The sequence below is a fragment of the Mastigoproctus giganteus genome, chromosome 7 (genome assembly GCF_048544385.1).
Source record: "Mastigoproctus giganteus isolate SK-2022 chromosome 7, ASM4854438v1, whole genome shotgun sequence".
NCBI classification, from domain to species: Eukaryota; Metazoa; Arthropoda; class Arachnida; order Uropygi; family Thelyphonidae; genus Mastigoproctus; species Mastigoproctus giganteus.
This window is the reverse complement of record NC_143581.1, coordinates 61,757,841-61,781,607: the sequence shown is the minus strand read 5'-3', so window position 1 is coordinate 61,781,607 and position 23,767 is coordinate 61,757,841. Positions and strand designations below refer to the sequence as shown.

Below are 23,767 nucleotides of genomic sequence, written 5' to 3'. Positions count from 1 at the left end.
TATGAAGCAGCAGTGCCTTTGCACCTACCACCTCCACTTTATGTATGTAAAATCAAGATGAATCAACAATATGTAAAATGTCAGGTATAAAGCTTTTAAATTTAAAATTAAATTTAATTAATTTAAAATTTTTTAATAAATTTTTACTAATTTTTATTAATTCTCTACAAAAATGCATAATCCAAAAATTGGTCCAGCTGTGAATTCAAAAAAATCATATTAAAGATACATAGCATGATCAGATAAAATCCGTTAGCACAAAAGCTTCAAGCAGATGACCAAAAACAGTAAAATTTGACTCCCTACCCACCACAGCCAAGTGAAAGCATATAGCCATGCATTAACTTTGAGTGACCACGGTTCAAGCTCATGTGACTATTCAATACAGTGCTGTTGTATTCTTTCTATCTTGTGAACTCCTCTGACCTATGTGGTCATCCCAAAATATAAACAGAAAATTTGATTTAAATGAACTTGTCCATTAGTGATGAAACTGGAAATTCACATAAAATAGGTTCAATGGTTAAACTGAGACAGTCTTTACACAAGTAAGGAACCTTGAAAATATTGTGGACTTCCTTTCAAATTTGCAGACAATACGAAGTTTGGCTGGTTGTTAATGACAGCATGCTACTGCAACAGGTTTTGGGAAGTACACCCCACTGCCCAACATTCTAGAAAAGTTGGGCAGATGGACTGAGAGGTGGCAACCAAAGTTTAACATTGACAAATGCAAAGTACTGCATATGGGGAGCAGTAACCCCAGAGCAATTTAGCAACTGTGTGATACTACACTCAGGGTAAAGTGTGTTAAGTGTCCGACGGCACCCACAACACTCAGGGGAGTGGAGAATAAAAAAGACCTAGGGGTAATTGTGCAGTCAGGCTGCACAAGCGGCTCATACCAATTATATACAGGAATTTTGTTAGCAGGGATAAGGAGGTGTTATCCCTTTGTATAAGGCAATGGTCAGGTCACATCTTGAGTACTGCATACAGGTCTGGAGGCCTCATTTTAGGAAGAATGTAGAACTGTTGGAATGAGAACAGAGAAGGGCAATGAGATTGGTGAGGGGAACAAAGGGTTGCTCTTACCAAGAAAGGCTTAAGTTCTGTAAATTGCAGCGTCTGGAGACTAGGCACCTGCGAGGTGATCTGGTTGAGGTGTATAAGGCCTTGAATGGTTTGAGCAAGCTCAATGCTGATGGAATTCTTCCTCTTGCTCAGATTACACACTTGAAGGGGTATAAATTCAAATTGAGCAAAGACAGTTGTAGAATAGATATGTGGAAATTTGTCATTAACCAACTGCTGGCTGGAAGAACTAGACACACTTTTAGAGTGAAGGGATGGTTGAAATGGGAAGTTTTTTTTTTTTTTTTTTTTTGGCTGATGCCAATTTTGCAAATACAATATTTGCAACTGAAGTATATATGCTACATTTTTCAATGTGAGAGTATAGGTGAAGTTAACAATAATTTCACTGATAATTCTAATTTGAGAATGTGAGAGTATAGGTGAAGTTAACAATAATGAGACAGCAGTCTTTACACAAGGTTCCTTACTTGTGTAAAGACTGCTGTCTCAGTTTAACCATTGAACCTATTTTATGTGAATTTCCAGTTTCATCACTAATGGACAAGTTCATTTAAATCAAATGATGTTTTCCCCTAATTCAGACAACTCTTTTGACCAGCTTCTTCCTTAAGATATAGGGGAACAGCTACATCTTCTGTCTACTAGCAACTCTGTTCAGCACACAGATGAATATTCAGGCTTATTGCCAGCATACAAAGATAGCTTTAAATTAGAATTATCAGTGAAATTATTGTTAACTTCACCTATACTCTCACATTGAAAAATGTAGCATATATACTTCAGGGTTGCAAATATTTTTCAATGTGAGATTCACATTGTGAGATTTTTCAATGTATTTTTCAATGCTACATTTTTCAATGTGAGAGTATAGGTGAAGTTAACAATAATTTCACTGATAATTCTTAAAAATTTAAAGCTATCTTTGTATGCTGGCAATAAGCCTGAATATTCATCTGTGTGCTGAACAGAGTTGCTAGTAGACAGAAGATGTAGCTGTTCCCCTATATCTTAAGGAAGAAGCTGGTCAAAAGAGTTGTCTGAATTAGTGGAAAACATCATCACCCCCCCCCCCCCCCCCCCCGCCAACAGTGTACTTACTAAAGAGTCAGCTGAGTCTCGCAGGCATAACAGAGGTTTTTCCATGCATGGCTGCATAAAAATGGAAAGCATATTGTACAAACTACTTAAATCAATGGGATAAAGATGGTTCAATTGTTTTGACATACAGACTATGATGGGTAGGAGATGTATAAAAATGTTCCAGTGGGAAAATAAATGGCCTAATGGTGAATGAGATCTAACCATTAAAGGAGCTGTTTCTGGCCAAAGAAGAAACCATCTAGTTTAGAATGGAGAAGCATGCGAGAGAGGTGGAGTAAGATGTAGCAATCTGTCCTCCATGAAGGGAGAAAAAGAAAACCTCTCAAACTCTTGATTCCATTCAAATGAGGACAGTCAGGTTATTAATGTAAAGTTGGGCAAGTGCTTGATACCTGGAGTGGATAATCACTTTGAGTGTTCTATTGCAAAACAATGGAATAATCGATCACTGCCTTTAATGCAAGAACATTACAAGACATCAGTATTTGCACAAAGAGAAGGAGCTTACAAGGAAATTCACAGAAGTCAGTGACATTGAGCACCAAACAGAAAACTGCTACACTGATGCAAAGAAACATGCAAATGATGCATTATGCGAGTAGGAGGCGTTCAGAGAAGAGCCACTGATCTTGGACACCAAACAACATAAAATAAGGGTACACTGGTGCCAAGAATCCAAGAGAACTGGAGACAAGTTGTGTGGCCTGATCAATAAAGATTTACACTCTGATGGAAGAGTGCACATATGGGGGAAGCTGCACAAGGTACTAGAACATCCTGTTGTGTACCAATGGTACAGGTTACTAGAAAAGGTGTAATGTTGTTTGACATATTTTCTGACATACCCATGGTCCCCCTTATTCCACTGGAAGGCACTGTCCAGGTGCCTTCCAGTGGAATAAATAATGCTGGAGCATATCTGAATGTAATTGCAGATCAAGTACACCTGAAACAATTATACATATTTGGACAGGATACTTTCAAGATGCCAATGCAACTGTCCACTGCACCAAAGGTGTGAAAAAGGCTGGTTTGAGGAATATGACAATAGCCAGCTCAATTCTCTGATTTCAATCGCAGTGAGCATCTGTTGGATGAACTGAAAACATGTATTAAGCAGCAAATTCCCATACCATGTTTCCAGGCAATAAGAACAGTTTTTTTACATAAACAGTCCAACATTCCTTATATGTCACTTTTCAATGCCCCATTACCCCCTAACGATATAAAGTGGCCATGCAGGGTATAATGCACACACATTCTCAGTCAGTGGAGTAAATACCTGTTTTGGATTTCAAAGTCAGTTTCACAAACAAATAACAAAATGAATCAGGATTATTAATACACAACCATTAACACATTATGTGCAACATTAAATAACTAATTTTTTTCTGTAGAATACTATAGAATGACTAATAAAATGATCAAAACTACCGTACAATGAGAAATAAGAAAGCTGGCCAGATACGATTTGGCTTTCTTTTTTTTTTTGTGACTAATTAGTAGAGCAATCTCTTGACCAACTACCTGTTTGGTAAAATTGTCATATAAAAATTAAATTGAAAACTAACTAAAACTTGAAAACAGTTTTCATTATTGTTAGTTTTTGATTTAATTTTTTTTATGAGATATATTTTTTTTACAGAAGAAGCTTTGCTGTTTCATATTATTTTGTAGGATACAGTGACTAGTAGCCTATTGGGATATCATTTTAATTAATTATATTAGGCAATAGCCACACTTCACACTCTACTAGCTAAATCTTTGTGATATAGTTTTTTCATATTTAATTCTACAAAAATCACAAATGTTATTTCCTGAAAAAATGGTAGATGACAAAACATTTTTGGCAATATTAAGTGATCAGGGCATAAAAAACAAATTTTGAAAGCCCATGATAGTACTCTATCCAAAAGAGAAAAGCAGTGTTGTTCAGTGTTATTTATAAATTTACTTTATAATTAAAACTTATTTACATCATAAATTAAATTTGGAATTAAGTGTGTAATATATTTAATAATAAAAGCAACATTATACAGCATCTAATGTCAGTCTGTCTTCAGTTCATCAATTGAGGGGTTATGGTTGTGAGTATGCACGTGTTGAGAGAGCTCTGTGTTTCCTTGATTTGTTTGGAAACTATTAACGTGGTAGTATGTGCATGTATTTGCAGTAGTGGATGATCCAGATTTGTTGGTAGTGATCCTGATGTAACACGTTGCAATCTGACTGGCAATTGACTAGATAAACTACATTATTAATATCTCCCATTTCTATACGTGGGTTTCTTTGTATTTGTTAAAGAGAGTTCCTAATTTGTTATAAGTGGACAAAATTAAGGAAATATCTGTGTTAGCGAAGACAACAAGAGTATTTGAAATGTTAGGCTTTTTTATAACAGGATTGTTAAAGTTATGAATTTTATCCTGGACTGCTAGAATAGTTTGTTGAATTAATCTGACTGGATATTTCCTAGCTGTAAATTTTTCCTTGAGGTATTTTAACTCAAAAGCCAAATCTAGTCTATTGCCCATTTTATATATGGTTAAGTTGAGGAAATTAATTGTGTTATTCGTTTCTAATTCCAGGGTATATTTTAATCTGGGATGTATTGAATTAAACTTAATAAAGAGATTTTGATGGTAATTTTGTCTCCAATTAATAGAACATCATCAGCATAACGTAGAGTTTAATACCTGCTGGAAATATTTCAGATAGGGGGGGCTGATATTCTGAGACCCATGGGAGTCCGAATATTTGTTCATATATTTGATCTTGGAAATGGAAATGTCTAGCTTTGATCAACTCAATAACAAGATCTAAAATGCTGTGGATATTAAGTGAGGTGTGGCTAGTTAAAGTATTATCTGAAGTTAGAAGATCGTGTAAGGCTTGTAAGATGTAATTTAGGTCAACATTAGTATATAAGGACACTACATCAAAGGAGGCTAACAAATCATTATCAGAGACTGTAATGGGGTTTATGTGTTCAAAAGCTTGAGGTGTATTATAAACTCGAAATTTATAAAGCTTCATGAGAGGGGAGGTAATCTTTACCAGGAAGGAAGATAAATTTGCAAAGGCAGATATGCTGTAAGAAATAATCGGGCATAAGGGGTGGTCAGGTTTATGGAGTTTGATGATGGCAAACGTATGGGGCAAGATGTTATTACAGATGCCAATTTGTTGAATGCTGACACATTTAACAGACAGACGTTGTATACAAAAACTCTAGTTACCGTATTTTCCGGCTTATAAGACACACGGGCATACAAGACGCACCCTAGTTTTGGCCACATATTTTGGAAAAAATAATAACCCTTCTATTATCCTTCGATACTGTTTACGGTGAACCTAAGAAGCGATCTTTTACCAACTGATGTAAACAAATATGGTGATATGGCGTGATATGGGACATAATCAGGGGGTAGATATTAAAAATAAATTAAATGGAGTTACATTTATTTTTTTAAAATTTTTTTATTAAATGGACTTACAACATAAAACACAAGAAATTTTAAAAAATATTTATTTGTTCTAAAGATTATGAAATGTCTGACATTTTCATTTATCTACTACTTGTATTTTAAAGGCAATTGTGTAGCAATGCCTTCTCAACAACTCCATCAATAACAGGGTGTCCTGAAATTTATAAAAAAAATTATTGATAAAGAAAATAATAATAAAATTAAATACGGTAATATATTTTTCTCAAAATAATGGTATATGCTTGGGTAAATGTTCAACCAATAATGAAATGTTTGTTTCTGAAAAAAGTTGACAGAAGTAACGTAACAGAAATTCTTATTCACCCTAAGACAAATATGGGCGTCACTTTCTCTTTGTAAAAGACGGTTGGAATTGAAAAATCCCGATCCAGTCTAATTAGCCCACCATACCGTAAAAGCGCGAGATCATATTATAGAGGAAGCAAACACATGGGAAAATGAAACAAATTTTTTACTTGCGTCTGATTGTGAGATTCATATCACGCAGATTTCAACAAATTTTCCACGAAAAAAAGATTACTGGTATGTATTGTTGCCATAGATTGTAACCACTGATAATTGTTAAAAATATATTTGAACAGATAAATCTTAAGTATAATTGGTGTGAATTTCAAAGGGAAGTTTTCAGAACTCAGTTTACTGGCACTGCGTCATCGAAAATGCATTGCCAGTAGTCTTTAGGCCTAATCTGATATTGACCATATAAGACGTAGGGTGATTTTCCGAGTGTATCTTCGCGAAAAAAACCGCGTCTTATAAGCCAGAAAATACGGTAAATATTTCGTGACCAAACAGCACATTTCATTTCTTCAAAAATGCCTTTCACACAACATAATTCCCAAATTCGCTCGCATATGTACTAGATTTGTTTGTAATAAATATTTGCATCTCACTCATCAACTTTCCTTAGCTATTATTCAAGAAGAGTTATGGAATAAGTTCTGTAACAAATACAAATTTCTACCCCACATACATTATCTAAAATTAAATTTAAAAAAGAGCATGACTTCAGCTGAATGGATCAGGTTTGTCAAATTAAACAACATGTGTATCAATGCTGCAATTAATTTTGTTAACCAGAAGCATTCTAGGAAATGGGACATGTTTGCACAACCCACCATAAACCATGCCCACCTTCTGTTGGTAACATTTCAACCCAGGAGTTTCCCCCCACAAAACTTTCTGGCTTTGAATATGGCTTTAATTTTGCAGTCAAAAGTAACCAATACTCCATCAGGGACAGCATTATAGAATTACAGACAAAACTCAGGAACCATCCAGAAAAAAATCGTATTTTTCACGAAACCAATACTATCATAAACTCCCACCTTACACCCCAGCCCAATATAACTAAACAACAACAAATTAATTTACGTAAGTTAACATCATTATTTAAAAAGCTGATAAAGGTGACACAATCACTATTCTAGATAATCACTATTCTACATAAATAAACATTTTATTTATGTAAATAAAATACAACAAATCCTCTCCAACACCCAAACCTATAAAACTGACAATAATTACACTAGTTCAAAGTTAAAAAATAAATTAGACATCTTATTCAGGAAGCTAAGAGCTAACCATGAAATAAATTTACATACCTTACAACAAATTGGCATCCATAATAACATCTTGCCCCATATGCTTGGCATCATCAAATTCCATAAACCTAACCACCCCTTATGCCCGATTATTTCTTACAGCAAATCTGCCTTTGCAAATTTATCTTCCTTCCTGTAAAGATTATCTCTCTTCTCATGAAGCTTTCTAAAGTTCGACTTTATAATACACCTCAAGCTTTTGAGCGCATTAACCCCATTATGATCTCTGATAATGATTTGTTAGCCTCCTTTGATGTAGCATCCTTATATACTAATGTTGACCTAAATTAAGCCTTACGAGATCTTCTAACTTTGGATAATATTTTACCACTTAATGTCGACAACATTTTAGATCTTGTTACTGTGTTGATCAAAGCTAGGCATTTCCATTTCCAAGATCAAGTGTATGAACAAATATTCTGACTCCCTATGGGTCTCGGAATATCAGCCCCCCCCCCCCCCCCATCTAAAATATATATCTCACCACTGTTGTTGTTGTAATTGAGAATTTTTGGCACAAGGGCCTACTGGGCCATATTTTGCCTGTTCGTGAATTTTTTTATGACCGAAAATTGGATATTATGTCTTTCAGAGATAGTTATATAACTTTATACGTTTCAATTATTGAAATAGTTCTTCAAAATTTGCATTTTTGCCAAGTATGTGCAATAAAGTTAAAGGTTCCTGCAAATTAGATAGAGAATAGAAACTGGATTTTCGGATAGTTGCGTACTGAGGGCATTCTATTAGAATATGTTTAATTATTAGCTCGGTCTGACAGATGAGACACCGAGGAGGATTCTCTCCCATAAGTAAATACAGATGCATTGTATAAGAATGACCAATTCAAAGTCTTGCCAAAATGATTTCTTCTCACCTGCTTCTCCTGAAACTAGAAGTCCACAGCTGAAGTTCTTTTTTAATCTGAAATAGTTTATTATTGACTTATGTTTGCCACAGTTCTGACCATTGATTCCCACATGCTGTTTTAATAGTGGATTTATAATCAGTGTATGGGACTTTCAGATGGCAGAATGATGTACTATCAGGATGTTTAGCAGCATGATCCGCATGTTCATTACCTGGGATGCTGACATGACCAGGGATCCAGCAGAAAGTGACCATCTGGTTTGATGTTTGATACTGATATAATCTGTATCAGATCTGTTTCAGACTGGGATGGTGGGAAGAAGTAGCAGACTGAATGGCGGTGACTGCACTTAAGGAGTCGGTGTATATCAAAGCTTCCTTGAAATGCTGCTTACTTATATTATCTAGGGCCAGTTTTATCACATATAATTCTGCAGTATAGATGTTTGTTGTTTGTTTGTTATTTGGTTTTTAGGAGCATTAGCAACTAAGGCCATATTGCTCCGGGATATGCGGTGGTCATTCCCTGACCTTTCCGCATCCTCCGTATTTGGTGGTGACGGGCTCGAACCCCGGTCTAATCAAGAAGCGTGTGCTACGCACTGCTGCTCCTTCCCACCTGGCTACGGAGGCACCTGCAGTATAGATACTGCATTTGGTAGGAGAGATACAGATATTGAGAAGGAAGAAGAAATTGCTGCAGCACATACGGCTTCATCTGTTTTGGAGCCATCAGTGTAGATGAGCAGTTTTTCTGAGTTTTCTAAGGTGTGGGCTTCATGTAACTGCTGTAGGTTGTTGTTTTGCAGGTAGCGTTTTCCCCATCTCAGAAAGAAAATATCACAAAGAGGTGAAAATTGAATCCAGGGAAGTTCAGGAGAAGCATAGTCATCACAGATATGCTGAAGGTTAATGTTCCAACTGCTCATTATCTCTTGCAGTCGAAGACCCGCAGGGCAGTTTTCATTAGGTTTATTACGGTATATCATTACATTTTGAGGATCAAACAGGTATTCCCAGCTGGGGTGAGATGGAATACTTTTAATTTTTGCAGCATAATTACAAAGTAAGGTTTTTCGCCTGAGGTGCAATTGGGGTTCATTTGCCTCAATATATAGACTGTGTACTGGAGATGTTCTGAAGGCTCCCATGGCTATCCTTAGGGCACTATGCTGAACTGTATTTAGCCGCAACAAGGAACTGTTCCTTGCAGAGTCATACACAGGTGATCTATAATCTAAGCGGGACCAAATTAAAGTTCTGTAGAGATGTGATAGTGAGTGTCTATCAGCACCCCAGGAGTTAGTGGAGACAGCTTAAGATGTTCAATTTCTTTAGACAAGCCGTTCTAAGGTAGGCTATATGATTAGAAAAATTAAGTTTATTGTCTAGATACAAACCCAATAAATGAAAGTTATTGGTAAGAGGAATCAGGTTATTTTTTAAATATATTTCAGGATCTGGATGCAGTTTGCATATTTTGCAGAAATGCATTGCTGTTGGTTTATTTTCTGCTAAGGAATAGCCATTCTGTTGCACCCACGATTCTATTCTGGTTATGGATATTTGAAGTTGCCTTTCTATGGCATTCATAGTTTGTGACTGACAAGAAATAATCAGGTCACGGCAAACATGTATGATTCAATTGTTTTTGGTATGTTTTGTGTCATATTAGTAATTCTTATTGTGAATAATGATGTACTTAGGATGGAACCTTGTGGTACACCTTCTTCTCCTTGTTCAAATGGTTTGGATAAACTGTTCATATATCTGACCTGAAATGTTCTGTGGTGTAGAAAGTTCTGTATAAATTGGGGTAACTGCCCCTTCAATCCAAAAGAATGAAGGTCCTGAATGACACCATATCCCCACATGGTGTCAAAAGCTTTCTCAATATCTACATTAACCATGACCAGATGCTGTCTCCTTACGAAAGCATTGTGGATGTTTGCTTCTGCTTTGATCATCACATCTAAGGTTGAGTGATTCTTCCAAAATCCGTACTGATTTCTGTTTAGCAGATTATTGGTTTCCAGAAACCACGTTAGCCGCTTGTGTACCATTTTTTCTAAGACTTTTCCTAAACAGCTAGTCATTATGCGTGATGGTATGATCCTTCCCTGGTTTCGGAAAAGCTAGAACAATTGAGTGACACCAGGATTACGGGTATCTATTTTCTAAAAATATTCTATTGTAGAATTTCAACAGGGAGCTTAGTGCATTGTTATTTAGTTTTTTTAACATTATATAGCAGACTCCATCCGGACCAGCAGCAGTACTGGATGTTTTATCGAGAGACTCCAAAAGTTCCTTTAGAGTGAATGGCTGATTGTACGGATATGATACCTTAGTAGAGAATTTTATTTTGTTTTTCTGCAGATGCCTTAATTTTTTGAAAGGTTTGGTTGTATGTAAACACTGCTGATATACTGGCAAATGATTCGCCTAATGCATTAGCTATTTCTGTTGGTGCGGACAACTCCTGTCCTTTCCAGTTTAGGATTGAGGATGGGTACTGCATGTATTTACCATTAAGTGCTTGGATTTTCTTCCAGATGAGTCTGTTGTCCATGTCCTTTTTAATAGTGGAAATAAAACTTATCCAGGCATCTTTCTTGGCTCTTCTTCTTATTTGGCAGAACTTCACCTTGAGTCTTTTAAATTTAATAAGATTATTGGATGTAGGAAATTTTCGAAACAAATTCCAAGCTCTATTTTTTTCTTGTTTAGCATATGTGCATTCCTGATTCCATGAATAACTGCTGTGTTTATGTTTCCCAGGTTGAGATTTAGGTATTGAAGAAGTAGCAGCATGTAATATCTGGTTGGTTACATGATCGGTGACATTATCTATGGGGCTAAGACTGGATTATATCATTGTCAAACTGAGTTAGACAGGAGTATTCATGCCAACATGCCCTACAGAATTTCCAGTTGGAGCACTGTGATGGGGACAAGTTTACTCGTGTTTGTATCTTGCAAATGATCACTGTTTAGTGGGTTATCTAGAACTGACCACTCTGTATTGGCATATATGAATGGAGAACAGATTGTAGGGTCTATTGCAGTCATGGATCCTGTAGAAAAATGGATATATGTGGGCTCACCAACCCGCACCAACCTCTTTGAGGCTGTTGTCCTCCGATTGGACGATCGGTTTTGTATCACATGCGCCCAAGCCATTTCCGGTCCCAGTATGCAGGTGGGGAATACTGATCATGTTCCTGTGGAACCACATGTGTGAGTGCTGTGGGCCTGCTACTTAAGGATGTGCTGTACAATAGTAATACACTGTTGAGAAAGGAGGTGGTCACTTCCGAAAGCTACGGTTACCGGTATTTCAGTGTTTTAGTATTTGAAGAATTTTAGTTACAGCATTTTAATAATTTTTAGTGCTTTTATTATTGTAAATAGACCAGTTTTTATTTATTTTACATGTACATATTTTATATTTTAAAATTACATATTATTTAATTCCATGGTTGGTGTTGAGTGTAGTCATTATGAATATGAACTTTCCCAACCTCGTAGGCCTTTTTGAAGATATTCATTTGACCATCCCTTCTTATAACAAATTTTCAAAACAGTACTGTTTATCTGTATTTCTTTATGAATTTGAGTATGCTGAAGAAACTGCCTGCTTAACTTTGGTTACCAATAATACCACTTTTCACTTTTAAATCACACAACTTTGCAAACACTGACTGCATATACATATATGAAGCTGTCACCTTGAGGATCCAATGTTTAATAGACTGTTTTCATTCCCTGCTTAATATGGAGTAGTGGAAACAAGACTTTGTTACTTGGAAAAGTAGGAGGTTGTTTACCACATCATGTGTACCAGGCTGCAACTTAATTCTGGTAGGCCATTTTCTCCTACGGTGCTGATCTACTGTACTGCTGTCCCAGAGTTCAGAGAAAGCAGGAGAGCTTAGTCAAGTAACCTTGCAAATCCAGAAGGAACCCAATATCTTGAAATTCCCCATAGATCTTCTAACATTTTAATTTGCATTTTAATATATTTAAATATCATCTAATGAAAATTAAAAAAAATGCCATTTCACTTACTTTGGTGATTTACTTTGAACTAAATTGATGCTTTTCGCTAACTTGTTTATCTATTAAATTTCCCATAGTCTGAGACTTTCAGCCTTAAAACCTTTTTTGTACTTTAAATATCATATTTATGATTGTTGGACGACTTGTGAATTATCACTGTATGCTACTACTGTTCACAATGAAATAATTCAAATGTCAAAGACACTTACACAGAGAGAGAGAGAGGAAACAACTGCCAAAGATGGTGATTATTTCATCATACAGATGTCTCTGCAAACAGTGAGATCATGTGGCTTCTATAGTACAATTGGGGCTCATAATGAACAGCAGATTTTACCGGAGGGGCATGTTGTTCATTAGAATGGCTGTTGTTGTTGTTATTTGGTTTTTAGGAGCATTAGCAACTAAGGCCATATTGCTCCGGGGATATGCGGTGGTCTTCCCTGACCTTTCCGCATCTTCCGTATTTGGTGTTCATGGGCTCGAACCCGGGTCTAATCAAGAAGCGTGTGCTATGCACTGCTGCTCCTGCCCACCTGGCTACAGAGGCGCCCATTAGAATGGCTGTGGTGCAATAAGTAGCATTCAGACAGGTGAGTGTGGATTATAAGAATGCTTGCAGAATATTAATTATAATTAACTCTTATAAGTATCACAGTTTTTGTGTCAACATTAAGTCTGGAGAAGATGCCAAGGTATGACGATGTTTCTCATGATTTGGATTGTGCTATTGGTTGTAACTTTTAAAACCTTCAATTTCTTACTGAAAGTTTTAGAAAATGGAGTTATTGCTATACAGTCTGTTAAAATGAAGTTTTACTGTATTTCAAATTGACCTAAAAAAAATTTTAAAAATTACCTTTTCATTCTCTGGTTCATCATCATGTTCATCTTCTCCCACTCCTGAAGGACTTTCTATGTGAGATACTTCTGCAAAGCCTTGCTTTCTTAGTTCTTCAGCAAAGTTAAGGGTTTTATTTTCTACAGAGTCATAGAGCTCTACAATATAATGATTTCCATAGTTCTGCCTGGGTGTTTTCTTAACAGCCTAATGGGAATTTGAGATATTAAATTAAAATTTTGCAAAAAAGTAAAAATACTGAAATACTACAGCTTATCAATTGTCTAAACCTGTTAAATATAACTTGGCATTAAAAAAAATATTACTTAACTATTACATAAATTTACTGTGTTTAAAGTTAATTACTAAGAGGAAAGCATAAGTGGGTTTTTTTTATTTTTTTTTATTGTTGTTGTCCTAATACTACATGAAAGTAGCAATCATTTTCACTCACAGTTGTCCATTGAAATATGCAAATAACAGAGTGTATCAATTTCAGTTCATAGTTCAATTAGCTGAATGCTATTATGGTTATATTACCATAAAGCCATATACAGAGAGGCTCTCACTAAAATTACTTTCAGGGTTACACTGTTCAAGGATTACAACTATGGTTAATATTGCTGCTGTTATTAATTAGCATTAGCATTAGCAGAGGTATACAATGCAAGAAAGCAAGCTTAAGCAGCATCAGCCAAGAGAGAGAGAGAAAGAGAGAGAGAGAGAGAGAAAAAAAACAAAAAACACTTCCAATTTCACCCCTCTATTCATTCCAAATGCCTGTCCAGCTCAGCCTTAAATTTATTTAGGCTATCATCTTCCACAACAAAAGATGGAACTCTGCTCCACCAATCAACTACCCGCTGGCTAAAGGCAAATTTCCGCACATCTATTCTATAATTGTCTTTCCTCAATTTGAATCTGAGCAAGAGGAAGAATCCCACCAGCATTCAGCTTGCTCAACCCATTCAAAGCCTTATACACCTCAATCAGATTACTTCGCAGGTGCCTACTCTCCAGGCTGTGCAATTTGCAAAACTTAAGCTCTTCTTGGTAAGAGCACCCCTTTGTTCCCCTTACCAATCTTGTTGCCTTTGTACTCATTCTAGCAACTCTACATCCTTCCAAGGCCTCTAAGACCTGTACACAGTACTCTAGGTGTGGCCTGACCACTGTCTTGTATAATGCGATAATCACCTCCCTGTCCCTGCTAGCAAAATTCCTATATATCAGTGACAAGACTTCATGACCTGGCCTGGCAGTCCGTCTGCACTGCTAAGCGAATTTCATATTTGACTGAACAATTACCCTCAGGTTTTTTTCACTTTCCACTTCCCTGAGTGTAGTATCACACAGTTGGTATGTTTCTCTTCAGCTCTTACTGCAGATCTCCTACTCCCCTATTGCTACCAAATATGCAGTAGTACTTTGCATTTGTCAATGTTAAACTTCAGTTGCTACTTCTCAGCCCATTTGCCCAACTTATCTAGATCTGCTTAAAGTAGCATACTGTCTTTACTGTCGTTAACAACCCTGCCAACCTTTGTATCATCTGCAAACTTGGACATAAAACCTGATATACCTTCATCAATATCATTGTTAAATATACAAAACAACAATGGGCTCAACACTGAACCCTGGGGAATTCCGCTAATAACATTTGTCCACGAAGAGAGGTGTCCATTCATTACTACTCTGTCATCTCCCACTCAACCATCCCTTTATCCATTGTATCAACTTACCCTTAATGCCATATCTCCCCAATTTGTACAAGTCTTCCATGTGCAACAGTATCAAAAGCTTTCCTGAAATCCAACTATATGATTTCAAAATTATTTTTTGTGACCACATCAAAGTATCCAACAAAACTGGTCAGATCAAGACCTTTACAAATCCATGCTTTATCTGAATTATTACTTGTCTAGATCATCTTGTCAATTATTACATCTTGTCTATATGATCCTACAATGCTTCTTTAACAAGGGACCCATTATTTTCCCTGGAACAGAAGTCAAGCTAACAGGCATGTAATTTCTCATGTCACTCTTTGTTCCCACCTTTGTGAATTGGAGATACATTTGCACATCTCCAGTACATAGGGACTTGCCCTGAGTCCAAGGAAACCCTCATAATTATGGCTCAGGGTTTGCTTACTCTCTTTGCTGCCTCCTTTAATATAACTAGATAGATCTCATCTGCCTCAGGTGGCTTTCTTATGTTTAATTTCAACAATTTCTCCTCCACTTTCATCTCAGTTATTACAAAATAATTTAATTCCCTGTTAGAGTTTGATAAACATCTGGCATTCTCCTCCTTGAATAACTTGTTATGTGTGAATGTAGATGCAAAATACTCATTTAGTTTGGCAGCCAAGAATGAACACATACAGTCAAACCATTGATATCAAGTGGACCAATCTGATTCATCACCTTCCTTTTAGAGTTTATATAAGTAAAGAAGTCTTTCCTGTTTTTTCTTTGCATCCTTTGTCAAAGATTTCTCATAATTTCCCTTCGCCTGCCACCCCTCCTTTGTGACTTGATTATATACTAGCTTATATCTACCATAGGCTTCTGTGTCACCTGATAATTTATATGCATCGTATGAATTTTTCTTGTCTGCCACGAGTCTCATTAGTTCATCTGACATTTGGATCCATTTGGACCTAAACCTAGAACAGTATTTCTTAGTTGGAACGAAAAGCCTAGAAGCTTCCAAGATTACTTCCTTGAATGCTTCCCATTTAGAATTTGCTGTTTGTAACATCATCAGTTGATCCCACTGTACAGAATTTAAAAAATCTCTTGAAATCACTGTAGTTGCCTTTACGAAAGCAAAACCCCTGATGGTAGTTACATCTTTAAGTAAATTCCATATCATTACACTGTGATCACTGCTACCTATTGGTTCCTTTATCTGTAAATTCCTAATGCATGAATAATCACTGCTGATATTAAGATCAAGAGTGTTACTCCCTCTGTAACACTCTTGATTTTGATCATTGCCTCTGTAACAAGCTGCTGTAGAAAACAATCATCCAATAAATCCACAAAGGCCTTGATAGCATTTGAGTGACCAACCCACAAGTTCCAGTCAATATCTGGGAAGTTAAAATCTTCCATTATAAGACAGTGATTTACTGGCCCACTATTTCTCTGTATAATTGTTCACTGTATTCACCAGGGTCATTAGGCCTAAAACAAACTGCTAGCCTCATTTTTGCTTTCCCAGTGCTTATGTCACACTGACTCAACATTGCTCTGTCCATCTATGTCAACTGGATGCACTTCCTTAGATTTTGTTTCTTAACCAACAACATAACCCTTCCTATCCTGTCTATCCTTTCTGTACACATTGTACTCACCAAATTGAAATTCTGCATTCCTTATATCTGTGACACCACATTGCTGATATCCCAACGATTACCCCCAGAGGCCCACATCTGGTGATTATGGGCTTGGCACACACCCAAGGTCCTGAGCCAGATATCATCATTCTTCTCTTTCTTGGTGATACCCTTCTACTTGTCTCTCTCTCTCTCTCTCTCTCTCTCTCTCTCTCTCTCTCTCTCTCTCTCTCTCTCTCTCTCGTCTCAGGGTAACTCATAAATTTATTGTGGGGCTGGTGCAGCATAAGCTTCAGGCTTCCTTGCACCATATTGATGATCATGCCTTTGATGTCTTGACCAGCACTTCAAATTCATCAAATTTATTTTCTATACTCCTAGCACCTGTTCTTACTCTTAGTTACTCTAACGCAGCCCATGTATTTACTTGTTTCAAGACTCCCAGTTGTTCCTGAAATCTCCAGCAATTAAATTCAGAGCTGCTACTCATTCCAATAGAAGCAGTGCAAGAATCACTTCCAGCTCTGCCTGAGGCTACTGTTAATCTATTAGTCTGTGATCCCCCCCCCAAGTCAGCAGTTTTCTGACCTAACTAACAATGACTTGATACATTCAGGCAATGTTAGGTAGGTCGATTGCCTCGATAGCATCTTGCACCCTTTCTATTTAAGTGTATCCCATCCCTGTAGAAGCAATCTCTCCTGTTAACAAGCACAGACCACGTTGACAAAAATTCTTCTCCATGAGCCTTGCACAATCTCTCGAGGGCCAAATTGATTGACACAGCTCTCATCATATACCCCTATTATGTCTGGGTACGATTGCAGACACTTTAAAATTTAACTCTAACTCGCGACTTTTTTTCACATTGACCTGTACTTGTAAAGTAAATCTGCAGATCTCCTACTCCCTTAATGTCATTAGTGCCAACATGTACAACAATATCACCTTTTGTGACCTTAAAAGATATCTGCTCTACAACATCAACTTTTCCCCTTCGCAGACATATCCTGGTCAAATTCAAACTATCTTTTTTACACCACATATTACCTGTCTCCCTGAAAATAACTAGCCCAGGTGGGACCGGCGTATTGTTCCTTGAAGATTGCATCTGTGTTGCCTGATGCACAAGAATGAGCTCTGGTATTGAGTTGGGCAGCTGAGATCTTGATAGGCCTCCCACTTTAATACCTTCAAGGGGCATCTACCTGACTCTTCAAACTCTCATAGGCCCATCAGAATGTTGAGTTGGTGCCTAATATGTTTGAATTATGAAATATTAGCAAAAATCACAGAAACCATGAATGCATATATATCATTAAGAAAATATTGCATTCTCCTTATATCTGAACGAATATGAATTCATTCAGATATAAGGAATGAATACAGACTAGCTGGTCTAACAGAGCAGAAAAAGATAGTATGGGTAAGTTACAGAGCAATGAAATGCACTAAAGCCTACTACAGCTACAAGTTGATCTGCAACAGTAGCACAGATAAGGTTAGGAAGGCAAAGGCTGAGTATGGGAGCACTGGGCAAGAGCAAAGATTGGGGACAAGGCATCTTTCATGTATGTGAATACAAAGAGAGAAAAAAAAAAAAAAACAGACAAGATCCTTATGTACTGTGTATGAAAAATTCTTAGATAACCCAGCTGATGAACTAAACAGGTACTTTGCAACTATCTCTACTGACGAAAGACCCTTCATGCTGAAGAAATGCTGCGCAAGTGAATTTGAGCCATATGAAATCAGTGATTTCAAAATTGTTTATTTATTTTCAAAATTGATTGTTTATTAGAAAAACGTTTGACCATAAAGGCAACCAAAGCTCCCAGAGTTGACAGCATATACACAGTAATTTTGAGGGAGATGGCCAGAGAGAGATATATGTGCGCCTCCGTAGCCAGGTGGGAAGGAGCAGTAGTGCGTAGCACATGCTTCTTGATTAGACCGGGGTTCGAGCCCGTCACCACCAAATACGGAGGATGTGGAAAGGTCAGGGAATGACCACCACATATCCCGGAGCAATGTGGCCTTAGTTGCTAATGCTCCTAAAAACCAAATAACAAACGGAGAGAGTATTGAACCAGTGACATTAATTATAAGGACATCAATGGACAAGAGAGAGAAAGAGAGAGAGAGAGAGAGAGAGAGATTCCTTTGGATTGGAGAAGTTCCAATGTTTTGCCAACACATAAAGGTGGTTCTGAGGATGAAATTGGTAACTACAGACAGGTTAATCTAACTTCAGTGGTAGGGAAAGTCATATGGTTAAGAGTGCAATCCAGAGACCTTTAGAAAGAGATGGCATTCTGAAGGACACACAACACAGTTTTGCTAAGGGAAAATCATGTTTAACTAATCACATCCAGCTCGTTACTCATGACCTGGATGCAGGGATCAATTTCTACATAGTTTATTTGGATTTTAGTAAAGCATTTGACTCAGTACTTTCCAGTAACCTCATGAGGTTACTAAAAGCTGGAGCATGTGATTATTGATTCTTTTCTTTGCCAGTTACAGACATTGACAGGAGAAGGGGCATGATGGAAAGGTTCTAAGATGGAATGCAGGGCAGAAAGCAGAGATTTGTGATCAATGGATATTCTTCAGATTGGTGTAACATCAGAAGTGGAGTCTGCCAAGGATCAGATCTTGGACCACTGTTCTGATTTTCATAAACAACATCGACAGGGGGATAAAGAGCATACTGTCAAAATTTGCAGATAACGTACTGATAGGGAAAGTTGTTAATGATTAGTACCAAGCAGTGCTCCTTCAGGGTGATTTCAACAGGTCAGAAAAGTGGCAGCTATGTTTTAATGCTGCAAAATGCAAAGTCTTACACTTGTGGAATAGCAACCTCCAAATAAATTATACACTTGGTGTGGTTCAATTAAAACTAGTGGAGGAGAAAATGGATCTGGGAGTTACAATACAGGCAGATGTGAAGTTTTCTCAACAGTGTAAACAGGCAGTCAGGAAAGCCCATGGTATTCTATCGATGATTTATCAAATGTTATCCTGTAGAGATAAGAAGGTCATAATCTTACTGTATAAGGCAATTACAGGATCACATTTGGAATACTGTGTTCAATTATGGAGATCTCATCTAAAAAAGACATTGAGCTTCTTGAAAGGATCCAAATGTCAGGCGACGTGCATGGTGAGATTGGCAAATAGATGACTGTATGAGGAAAGATTGTGATTATGTGAGCTACAGAGCTTGACAACCAGACACCTTAGAGGGTACCTGATTGAGGTGTATAAATTGACAGATGCTGGCCACTCAACACAACGAAACATCACACTTTCACATAAACTAACAATACACACCAACAACCAGCCTTGGAACTTGCCCTACCACAAGATGACACTATAGCAAATGGGAAACCTACACACTGAACGTTATTTTAGTATATTCTGCATTAAATTATATTAGCAACAATACATTGCTAAAATCGAAGTATGGGCTTGGATACATCACATATGAATGTTATAAAGAATACCAGAACAAGGGGCCATTAATTCAAATTAGAGGTTTAGACTTATAGACTATAGGAACTTTTCTTTTAGTCAGCAAGTTGTTGACTAGTGGAACAAGTTGCTTCCACAGGTAGTCAAGGCTGACAGTTTGAAGAAATTCAAAGGTCCACTGGATAGTTACCTACATGAGAAGTGTAGAGCTTAATTTTTATTTTCTTATCTACTTTTTTTTTCTTTTTTTTTTTGTTGCATATTCTTGTGAAAAAGATCCATTGTGTTATTCTCACCTGAAATCACAAAATAAAGGCTAATTTACTGAGAGAGCGAGATCAGTAGACTAATCTCGCTCTCTCACTAAAAAAAAAAAAAAAAAAAAGGAAGTGGAATTTCTAATGGTTACCATTAATAGCCTCAGAAAAAGTTTTATTATTATCTCATGTTACCTATGGTGAAGTTTAACCATTTCCCTATCCATCCATCCCCTCCAAGCCGACCGGGCTAGCCGAGTGGGTAAAGTACCTGCCCGGCAACCCAAAGGTCGCGGGTTCAATTCCCGCCTCGGGCTTGGATCAAAGTACTGCAAAAACCTTGGGAGGTGCAATATGGCCACAGAAGCCGATGCGCCAACAAATACCAAATCAAAAAAAAAAAAAAAAAAAAACCATCCCCTCCAATAGCTATTGGTCAACAAATTTTCAATATTGTTTTGTTTCTTTAATGAAAGTAATTTTTCTCTATTGTTTTACAAGTATGGAGTTGAGAAACAGCATTAAAAAAATTATTTTGCTCACGTTTTGAAAATACAGTACTTGCTATGCTTCCATTCTATAATTGCTATGACTTCCATTCCAGCAGTTCTACATCCTTCCTAAAATGAGGCCACCAGACTTGTATGCAGTACTCAAGATGTGGCCTAACCACTGCCTTATACAACGGGATGATCTCCTCCTTATCCCTGCTAGCAAAATTCCTGTATATCATTGACAAAACTTCATGAACTGTCCTGGCAGCCTGTCTGCACTGCTCAGAGACTTCATATCTGACTGCACAATTATCCCCAGGTCTTTTTCATTTTCCACTACCCTGAGTGGAGTACCACATAGTTGATACATTAATCTGGGATTACCGCAAACCATACACAGTACCTTGCATTTGCAAATTTAAACTTCAATTGCCATTTCTCAGAGCATATGCCTAATTTTTCCAGATCTTGTTGCAGCAGCATACTTTCATTACTTTCATTAACCACCCTACCAACCTTTGTATCATCTGCAAACTTAGACATTAAGCTTGATATACCCTCATCAATATCATTAATAGATACAGAAGACAAAAATGGATCCAGCACCGAACTCTGCAGGAATCCACAAATAACATTCATCCACAAAGAGCAGTGTCCATTGATAACTACTCTGTCTTATCCTGCTCAACCACCCCTTTATCCATAACAGTAACTGTCCCTTAATGCCACACTACTCCAATTTGTACAGCAGTCTTTTATGTGCAACAGCATCAAGTGTTTCTGAAATTCAAGTATATTATATACAAATCATTTTTGCATCCAGTTCCTTTGTCACTGCATCAGAGTATCGAATCAAATTAGTCAAACAAGATCTCCCCTTTACAAATCCATGCTGTGCCTGAAGTATAACTGTGCCCCTGTCTACATAGTCCTGCATTACTTCTTTTAACAAGTGACTCCATTATTTTCCTTGTTTGTTTATTTGGTTTTTAGGAGCATTAGCAACTAAGGCCATATTACTCTGGAAATATGCGGTGGTCATTCCCTGACCTTTCCACATTCTCCGTATTTGGTGGTGATGGACTTGAACCCCGGTCTAATCAAGAAGTGTGTGCTACGCACTGCTGCTCCTTCCCACCTGGCTACGGAGGCGTCCTTATTTTCCTTGGAACAGAAGTTAAGCTAACAGCTCTGTAATTACACATCATCCTTTGATCCCCCCCCCTTGTGAATTTGGGATATATTCCCACATCTCCAGTCCACAGGAAATTCCCCTAAATCCAAAGATGCTCTCATAATTATGGCTCAGGGTTGATCCCATCTACCCCAGATGTCTTTTTTATGTTTAACTTCAACAATTCCACTTTCGCTTTCCTCCAGTTATCATAAAATCATTCAGCTCCCTTAGAATTTGATAAACTTCTAGCATCCCCCACCCCTGAACAAAGAACTCATGCGTTCTTTAGAGAAGTTGTTGATGATCCTGCTCAGATTGCTGAGCAGGATCATCAACATCAAGTGAACCAATGTGATTCAAACCCCTTTCTTTTACTGTTAATACAGTGAAACTTCTCCTAACGGAAACCTCTCGTTAACGGACATCTCTCTCTCTCTACAACGGACATTTTCAAATTCCCCAACTCACCTCTATTGGTTTTAACGTGTTTGCAGCTTCTGTCTAGCGGACATTCTCTGTAACGGACGTGGACAGGCAATCTGCACTGTTTCATTTAGATTAGCACTTAATTTGATCTCCCCATAACGGACAGCAGGCGAGCTCACGGCCCTTTTCTAGGAACTTTTCTTCCACGTATTGCCTCAATTGTGTGTTTATTTTCTATTTCCGATTCTCTGAATTTTATCAAGGTTTACGTCGTGGTTCTAAACCCTTTTTCAAGAATTTTAAGGCACGTGTAAAACTTCTGATGAATTCGGTGTGTGCAGGGGGGGGATATGGTCACCCTTTCGTCTTTTCAGTTTCAGTTTTGTTCAGTGTCGTGTGAAGTGCACAATGTCTTCTCGTAAACATTTAACTTTAAAAGTTAAAGTCGAACTCATTAATGCGTATGATCGGCAAAAAAATAGTGTTCGCAATCTCGCTGCAAAATTCAAAATCGGAAAGACGGAGGTAAGTGACATCCTAAAGAAAAAAAATGAACTGCTCAAACACTTTTGGCAACACGGAAATGATCAGGTTCAAAAATCATTCCCGAAAACTGTTGGACTTCAAATTGACAATGTTACGTATGAGTGGTTTTGTCGCGAATGTGCTAAAAAAATTCCCATTAATGGGCCTATTATTAGGGAAAAGGCTTTGGAGGTTGCGAAATCTATGGGAGTAAATGAGTTCAAAGCTTCTGTGGGATGGCTAGACAAGTTCAAAACTCGGCATAAAATTTCTTGGAAAACCGTAAGTGGTGAAGGTGGATCTGTTGATACTGGGGTTGTAACAGAGTGGACCGTCAAATTGGAAAATTTATGTCGTGATTTTGAAGCTAAGGATATTTATAACTGTGACGAAACAGGGTTGTTTTTTAAAGCTCTTCCTGAAAAAAACAATGAGTCTAAAAAACGAAAAGTGCCAGGGCGGAAAAATTTCTAAGGAATGCTTGACTGTACTATTGTGTACAAATATGCTGGGAGACTTTGAACACCCTCTTGTTATAGGAAAACCACAAAATCCTCGTTGTTTCAAGGGCATAAAGTTGAATCTTTTGAATGTTGACTGGAAGTCTAATAAAAAAGCGTGGATGACACGAGATATCATGAGCGAATGGATAAGTCACTTTGAACAAAACTTGATTCGTCAAAACAGAAAAATTATTCTTTTCATGGATAATGCTGCATCTCACCCGCACATTGAATTGTCCAACATTCAAATCGTTTTTCTGCCACCAAACACATCTGCAGAGTGTCAGCCCTTGGATCAAGGGATAATAAAAAATTTTAAACTTCACTACAGAAAACGTGTTTTAAGACATCTCATTGCAAACACGAACGATGTAACATGTGCGAGTGACCTTGCAAAGAAAATCAGCATCCTAGATGCGATTCAATGGATTTCCTCTTCAGTAAACACAATTAGAAAACAAACTGTCGTGAACT

The 23,767-nt window shown here is 37.3% G+C and overlaps 1 protein-coding gene across 1 annotated transcript in view; it reads right to left on the bottom strand.

Annotated features, from left to right (window-relative positions):
- Nucleotides 1-23,767, bottom strand: part of LOC150082954 (putative ATP-dependent RNA helicase TDRD12) — a 180,325-nt gene that overhangs the window by 52,370 nt on the left and 104,188 nt on the right. The window contains exon 9 of the mRNA XM_090378334.1: nt 13,104-13,292. Within this exon, the coding sequence (XP_090234460.1) occupies nt 13,104-13,292 (189 nt within the window). The remainder of the gene's footprint in view (nt 1-13,103; nt 13,293-23,767) is intronic.